At 48.9% G+C, this 8,487-nt stretch overlaps 1 protein-coding gene across 1 annotated transcript in view; it reads right to left on the reverse strand.

Annotated features, from left to right (window-relative positions):
- The window catches only part of Hspa12b (heat shock 70kD protein 12B), a 21,090-nt gene extending 15,285 nt beyond the window's left edge, over positions 1-5,805 (reverse strand). The window contains exons 1-3 of the mRNA XM_013010755.1: positions 5,750-5,805; positions 3,990-4,087; positions 2,686-2,810 (exon numbers count right to left, since the gene is read on the reverse strand). Of these exons, the coding sequence (XP_012866209.1) occupies positions 2,686-2,810; positions 3,990-4,087; positions 5,750-5,792 (266 nt within the window). The 5' untranslated portion in view covers positions 5,793-5,805. The remainder of the gene's footprint in view (positions 1-2,685; positions 2,811-3,989; positions 4,088-5,749) is intronic.
- Positions 5,806-8,487: the final 2,682 nt, after the last annotated feature.

Genomic DNA, 8,487 nt, shown 5'->3' on the forward strand with positions numbered 1-8,487 from the left:
CGGTCATGGGCCTGAACTCTGGGCCTGGGCGCTGTCCCTCAGCTCTTCAGCTCAAGGTTAGCACTCTACCCCTTGAGCCACAGCATCACCTCTGGCCTTTTCTGCTTATGTGGTGCTGAGGAATCGAACCCAGGGCCTCATGCATGCAAGGCAAGCACTCTACCACTAAGCCACCTTCTCAGCCCCACCCCCCCTCCTCTCCTTTCTTTCTTTACTTTTCTATTAAAGGCTGTCACTCCACCACTTCCAGCTTTTTGTTGGTTGTTTGGAGATAAGAGTCTCTCCAGATTTGTCTGCCTGGGCTGGCTTTGAGCCGAGATCCTCAGATCTTAGTCTTTTGAGTAGCTAGGATTACAGGCATGAGCCCTGGGCATCTAGCTCTCCTTCAAATTCTCTCATGCTCACTTCTGTCTGACCCATGTTAGCAGCTACGTCCCAGGAGACTGCATCTCAGCAAGTCTCCCTAATCTGAATGACATCATAAACTGCTCTCTGCAGGCATTAGGGTAGAGCTCCCATGATCTAGCAGCTTTATTAGAAGGAGAGGACAGTCACTGGTGGTTCAGGCCTATAAGCCTACTACTCAAGAGGCTCAAATCTGGAGGATTGTGGTTTGAGCCTGAATAAAAAAGTTCACTAGACTCCATCTCCAAAGTATTCAACAAAAAGTAGGGATGAAGCATGGCTCAAGTGGTAAAATGCCAGCAAGCTGAGTGAATATGAGGTCTTGAATTCAAAACCCAGTAGTGGTGAGAGAGGGAGGGGGAGGAAGAGAAGGAGGGAGGGAGGTAGAGGTGGAAGGGGGAGGAAGAGGGTGAGGGAGAGGGAAAGGGAGGGGGAGAGGGAGAAGGACAGCAGACACAGATATGTACAACAGATGTACTCCCTATTTCTGGCTATATTATGACCTGTACCACCTGTGAACTTTGCCAGCAAAAAGGCTATCACTAAATGTAGTCCCTCCCAAACCATGAACTAAGGTAATCCTCTTTGTTTGGCTGGGGGAAGAGTCCTAGGGCTTAACTCAGGGCCTGGGCACTGTCCTTAAACTTTTTTTTTTTTTCCTTCTCAAGACTAGTACTCTGCCACTGGAGCCACAGCTCTACTTCTGGCTTTTTGGTGCTTAATTAAAGATAAGAGTTACAGACTGGAGCTGGGTGCTGGTGGCTCACACCTGCAATCCTAGCTACTCAGAAGGTGAGATCTGAGGATCACAGTTCAAAGCTAGCCCAGTCAGGAAAGTCCGTGAGACTCCAATAAACCACCAGGAAACTGGAAGTAATGCTGTGGCTCGTGGTAGAGTGCTAGCCTTGAGCTGAAGAGCTGAGGGACAGTGCTCAGGCCCAGAGTTCAAGCCCCATGACAGACCAAAAAAGAAAAAACAAAAAGCTACAGACTTCCTCGCCTGGGCTGGCTTCCAACCATGATCTTCAGATCTCAGCCTCCTAAGTGGATAGGATTATGGGCAGGAGCCACTGGCACAGAGATTTTTTTCTTAATAAAGCAGCTTGTCTGAAGTATTGTGTTATAGTAATGAAAAATTGATTTAAAAATCGATATAGATGTTTTCACACAAAACTCAATTACATACAAAATGCTTTTTATTTTTTTTTGGGTCCAGTCATGGGGCCTGAACTCTGGGCCTGGGCACTGTCCCTCAGCTCTTCAGTTCAAGGCTAACGCTCTACCACTTGAGCCATAGCGCCATTTCCGGCTTTTTTCTTTTTGCTTATGTGGTGCTGAGGAATTGAACCCAGGGCCTCAGGCATGCAAGGCAAGCGCTCTACCATTGAGCTACCTTCCCAGCCCCCAAAATGCATTTTTTGAAACATGTCTTCCATATCCAGAGATGTGTGACTTGTACACCTCTGAACCTCTGTCACCTTATTTTTCATTTTACCTGTGTGAGAACTAAGAATCGGCCTCGAGAAAGGTAACCCCCTAAGATCCCAGGGCAAGTTTTAAAAGGACACTCATTGCAGCAATATGCATAATTGTGATGAATGAGAGAGAAAAATCCTAAAAACTATCAAGAGAGGGATAAACAATGACAGGAGGGTGTCCAGTGGAATAGGACACAATTTTGAAATTAAAATCAAAGCCCTAGCTTGGGGTAGTAGCTCAGTAGTAGAATACCTATCTAACATATTGCCAGGCCCTAAGTTTGATCCCCAACACTGCAAAAATAAATTAAAAAAAATAAAAATTTAAATTTAAAAATCAATAAGATCTGAGAGGGTGCTGGTGGTTCATGGCTGTAATCCTTGCTACTCAGGAGGCTAAATCTGAGGATGGCAATTGAAAGCCATCACAGCAAAAAAGTTCGTGAGACTCTTATTGCTAATTAACCACCAGAAAACCAGAATTGGTTCTGTGACTTAAAGTGCTAGAGTGCTAGCCTTGAGCTGAAAAAGCTCAGGGACAGTGCTCAGGTCCAGAGTGCAAGCCCTGTGACACACACACACACACACACACACACACACACCCCTCTTATTTTCTGCAGAGTGCAGGAGAGCTCCAACTGAGCACTGAAGCCCACCTCCCAGTCTTCTGTCACTGGGAAATCCCAGTCTAGGGATGGAAGGGGTTCACACAGTGACTATATGGCTAGGGCCAAGCTATGTCCGAGTTTGAGGACAACCATCCCCCCCACTTCCCGCCTTCTCCCAGCCCAGCAGCCTTCACCTCATCATGTGGATAGCCTCAGGGTCACTGGCAAAGCTGAAGGCATAGCCACTGGATGTGGTACCGAAGTCAATAGCCACCACCACGGAGAAGGAGGCCTGCTGGGGGGCTCGAGTCTCTGGCTTCTGTAAGTCCAAGACCTAGAGTTAGCAAGCAGCCAAGCAGGGACCAGCCAACTGCCAGCAGGGAACACCTCCAGGGCTGGCTGTGGTCCTGAAAAGTTCCTCCCTACCTCACCCTCTCTGCTCCTTTCCTAGATTCCCCTCTGCTCCCAAGCTCCAGGCTGAGTTCTGGACATGTCAGCTGCTCTGAAAGCCCACGGCCCTTCTGGTAGTCACTTGCACATTTGCACTCAAGTGCCTGCTTTCCTGCTTCCAATTCTCTACTCACCTTGTGCCTGGCTTTTCAAAGCCCACCCCCATCTCACACCATCTTCAGAGCCTGCCACCAGCCTAGGCCCAGCTGGGAGCAATTTCATTTCTCTGGGCAGCTTTATAGCATATGGACCTATGTATATTTCATCCTCTTTCTTGGGTGGCTACAGTGACACAAACCAGACTCTTGTCTGGTTTTGTAGCACACACAGAGAGAGGCCTCGGCACATGTGGACTGGCCCTGGTTTTTCTCAGGCTCCCTGAGAACAATGGGGTCCCCAAGCTGGATCCCCAGGGCAAGACCCTCCAGGGCATTTTGGTGTCACCCAGGAGTATGGGGGGCTGGGGAGGCCATGTCCTGGAGACTTCAAGAGAGTAGTTTCCAAACTTTTTTTTTTTTGGTCATGGGGCTTGAACTCAGGGCCTGGGTGCTGTCCTGAGCTCTTTTACTCAAGGCAAGCACTCTACCACTTTGAGCCACAGCACCAATTGGTGGCTACTGGAGAAAAGAGTCTCGCCATCTTTCCTGCCCCACCTGGCTTTGAACCTTAATCCTCAGATCTCAGCCTCCAGAGTAGCAGGATTATAGGCAAGAGCTACCAATTCCAGCCTCCAGAATCTTTTAGCCACATACCTCTTCTGCCCCAGATATGGGTTGGTTTAAGGTGGGGCTGTGCTTGGCAGGTGGGGAGTAACCCTGGCCCCACTTCTCTCAGCACCTAGAAAACCCACGTCTGCTTGCCACCAGCCCCCGTGGCCCTCAGGTGACATCCGAGTCTAGTGCCACAGTCAGTATGTGACTAAAGCTAAAGTCTCATTTCCCCCTCTCCCCCCCCCCCGTTCCTCCCCTCCAGCTATTTCCTGCCATGGTTTAGCCAGGCACAACCCTCCTTCATGCTACCTAGGCCCGCCACTGTCCCCTAGGCTTACTGGAGACTGCGAGGGTGTGAGAGGGGCAATGCCACAGCTTTCCTGGGTCCTTGGTGAGCCGGGTGGGCTGGGCACTGGGGACCTTTCTGGGCTGGAACCTGCGGAGGAGAGAGGGCAAGTCACCCTGGAACAATCAGGGCAGTTGGGTCTGGCACTGGGAGGTGCTCTGTCAGCCCTTGCTAGACAGAGGTAAGGGCCCCCTCCCCAGGTTGCAAGAAGATGTATGAGGCAGGGGCAGAGGCTAGGGTCCTAAGGTCTTATTAGTTTGAGGGAACCTCCCCTACATATCATTGGGGCTCAGTGCTGGCCCCAGAACCTCTCAGACACAGCAGACAGGCATTGTGTGTGGGGAGACTGAGCCCAGAGTTGGGAGGGATGGGACAAGTGAGCTCCTGGGGACAGGAGCCAGAAGAGGCGGGAGCTTCAGACATATAATGGCTGGGAGGTAGGGCAGCCAGCCCAGAGGTGGGGCTGTGCCTTTCTGTTAAAGTTGGGCCACATGGTTCTAATCAAGACTTAAGGCAACTCCCCCTTCCCCCTTTCCCTCCCCTTCACGAGCCACAGACAGACCCAGCTGGCTGCCTGGGGACCACAGGAGAGAGAGAGAGCGGCACCTCCCCCAATCCAGCCTGAGCCTAGGGATATATGTAATGCTAGGAAGTCTGGTTACACACACACACACACACACACACACACACACACACACACGGTGAGAGACGGCACAGAAGCTATTAGGAGGCAGCTCAAGGCCTGGCTTAATGGATCAGATAGCTCCCAGAGTGGAGGGCTTGACTAGCTGGACACCCAAGATGATCTTTGCCAAGGATCATGGGGGTAAGGGGTTCTGGGGCTGTCCTGAGACAGGCATGAAGACCTCTGGATAAATCAGCATATCTGTCAGGCTGTACACTGCACAGGGCAGAGGATCCTGCTTCTTCACCCACAGTCTGGCCAAGGGACTCTAGACAGGGCTATGTGCGTTGACCTTGGGCTAACCCAGGCAAATATATAAGGGGTTGGGGGTGAAAGAGATCCTAGGAAGTGGCTGTAGTCTGGATGCCAGCGGGGCAGGGACATGAGAGTCACACTCTGAGGGTTCCCCTTCTAGCACAGACTTGGTCTTGCCACCAGCTCCAGCTTGAGAGGCCAAATTGCTGTGGCCAGAGCCTGGGAAGGGAGGCAGGAAGGAAGGGCCAGCCCTCCAGGTCTTTGTGAATGGACTTCCTGAGGAGTGTCCTCCTGCCTGCCCTGCCTCCCACCCCCGCAGAGCCAGAGCCTGCTCTGGGACCAGGCCAAATGCACAGGGCTCAGGGCAAACATGCCCACCTGCAGATGCTTCCCCCAAGGTCCTGGGCACACAACTGTACAAAATATAGGCAAAAGCATACAATCATATGCACACAGACCCTCCCTACATATACAGGTGCGCACACACACACACACACACACAGATAAACACTGAAGGTTCTTGGGAACAAATCTATTCAATGCACATAATGTCCCCTCCCCCCATTCTCATATATGCATAGAGTTTCTGTGAGCAGGTCTGCCCTAGTCTCATATTCATGTTTACATACACAGACTTATGTACAGAATTCTCCCTGAAATGAACACATCACACACATGCACATACACATACACAACACATTCACAGCTTCCAGAAGCCTCTGCTGGAGAGGTCTATGTAGGTAGCAGCCAGTGAATATCTATAGCCCAGTGAGGGAGGTGTGGTCAGGACTGAGCTGGGATGGGGGTCTTACCGATGTACAGCCCCTGCATGCCCACCTCTGGGACAGCCAGCATTCTTGCAGGCTCTGGAGCTGTCAACAGGAACACACAAACAGAATGAGGTTGAATTGTTCCTCTGCCCTGTATGTTTATTTATGCTACTTGTTTATTTTTGTCTGGAGTCTTTGAAGCTAACCCGGACATCATGATGTTTCACCTATCAACTCCTCAGTATATTTCTCTTAACGGACAAAGATTATGGGGAAAACACCACCACAACCCCATTATCATAGCGAATCAAATTTCCAGCAAGTCCTTCATTCCCTTTTAAACCTTTGTTCTACTGACCCGGCTTAGCTCAAAAAATTACAATGAACCCCAAGATAAGTATTCAAATGTTTTGTTTTGTTTTTTTTCCTTTCATGCAATTGTTTCTAACATATTTATAAGATGATTTCTTTGTTGCTTTGTATGTCCCTCCCCCACGGTATAACCCATGCTTTCACTGTATTTGATGTTGGTATAATTTGTGGAAGGGAAGGCAAAAAACAAATCGTTTAACTAGGGATACAGGTGGACCCATTGCAACAATGAGATGTACAGTGGTTATGTCAAAAAATGAACTTTACAACTTAGGTGGGGGGTAGGGGGTAGGATGGGGAGGGGGGAGGGGGGAGAATGGGAAGAGATGGGAAGGGGAAACAAAGAGGAGGCAAAAATGCTTGATAAGAAATGTACTCGTTATCTTGCCCATGTAATTGTAACTCCTCTGTACTGTATTCTTGTACTGTATTCTCACAATAAAAAAGAAAAGAAAACAAAACAAAACAAAAAAAAAGACTTTGCTAAGTCGGGCGCCGGTGGCTCACGCCTGTAATCCTAGCTACTCAGGAGGCTGAGATCCGAGGATCACAGTTCAAAGCCAGCCCAGGCAGGAAAGTCCGTGAAACTTATCTCCAATAAACCACCAGAAAACCAGAAGTGGCACTGTAGCTAAGTGGTACAGCACTAGCCTTAAGCTGAAGAGCTGAAGGACAACATTCAGGCCCAGAGTTCAAGTCCCACGACCGACAAAAAAAAAAAAAAGACTTTGCTTTGTAGGAATCAGATCTTCTTCAATGTGTTCTAATTGCGGAAACAAAATCATACCCAGATAATCATGTAAGTGATTTTGAGATGACAAATAATGTGTGGGAATATGGTAGCAGTGTGGGATGGAGAGAGGCAGGACCTTGTAGACCCTTTTTTATACTTGATTTTATATAAAGTATAAGAGCAAGTTTTGGGGGGAGAACAGTACTAGGGTTTGAACTCTGAGCTTCACATTTGCTAGGCAAGTGCTCTACCACTTGAACCATGTCCTTAGAATGCAACTGCAAATCTGGATGGATTTGAAGTGGCAGAGCAGGGGTGGCACCTGACCCAGTTTGCACTTGGGGATGACCACAAACTTGGGCTGCGTATGAGGATAGACTGCTGGGAGGCAATATGGAAGCGGAAGTCCACATAGACTGCTATGGCTTTCCAGGCTCCAGGATGGTGGCTGCTGTGTACCTTGAGACAGAACTGGAGACATTTAGGAGGCAGTAGCTAAAATCAACACAGCCAATTAGATTGGTCATGGGGGATTAGGAAGAGGATGTTATGGTGACATTGTCTGGCTCTGCTGGGAGATGGATAGAGCTGGAGAACACTGGAAAAGGGACAGACTAGTAATGGGAAAGCACATAGTCTGGGGTGCAGTTTAGAATTAAGAGAACATAGTTGGGCTCTGGTGGCTACTAGTTACTCAGGAGGCTGAGATCTGAAGCTCCAAGTTCAAAACCAGCCCAAGCAGAAAAGTCTAGTAGTCTTATTTCCAATTAACTACCAAAAAGACAGATGTCGAGTTGTGGCTCAAGTGGTAGAGTACTAGCCTTGAAGGAAAAAGCTAAAGGACAACACCTATGTCCTAGTTTAAGCCCCAGTGCCTGTGTGTGCACACACATGCATGCGCAAGCACACTCACTCACACACACACACACACACACACACACTAAGAGAACATACATATCATGCAGTCAGATGATATGTGATCTGGAGGTCAGGAAGAAATCTGAGTTGGAGATGTGCATTTGAGTCATTGTCACGGCCAATGGCAGTGTACATGTAGAGGGGAAGGAGAGGAGAGAGGAGAAGCCACTGAATAGAGGAAGGTGAGCTGGTCTAGGGACTGAGAAGCCTCCTATAGTTTCATAAAGAGCACTCACTATAAGAGAAGTGAGTGAAGCTAGATGCATTTAAGAGGTCTTTGGATGGGAATGCAAACACAGGCAGGTAAGCCAGGTGAGGTGTGAGGGAGAGGTGAAAGAACTGAGAATTGGGAATAGATACAAGGGCAGTGGCTGGAAGCAGGCAAAGAAGGACATTCATTTTGTTTTGTATGACAGGAGGAACTCAAGCTTGTGTTTGTCAAGTTCTAGGCACCAGGCTCTAGGTAGACTCTGACAAATCCTTACCCGCTTTGTTACTGAAACTGTAACCTCAGGCTTGGCAGCACTGGCATCACCCTGCATCACCCAGAAGCTTGTTAGAAATGCACAGCCTCAGGCCTTGTCTCTGACCTGCTGAATCACAGCTTATGTTTTACGGACATCCCCAGGTAACTGGATGCATGTTTTAAAGTGTGAAAAGGGGGCTGGGAAGGTGGCTCAGTGGTAGAGCGCTTGCCTTGCATACCTGAGGCCCTGGGTTCGATTCCTCAGCACCACATAAGCAAAAAGAAAAAAGC

This window comes from Dipodomys ordii, unplaced genomic scaffold, assembly GCF_000151885.1.
Source record: "Dipodomys ordii isolate 6190 unplaced genomic scaffold, Dord_2.0 Scaffold13, whole genome shotgun sequence".
Lineage (NCBI taxonomy): Eukaryota > Metazoa > Chordata > Mammalia > Rodentia > Heteromyidae > Dipodomys > Dipodomys ordii.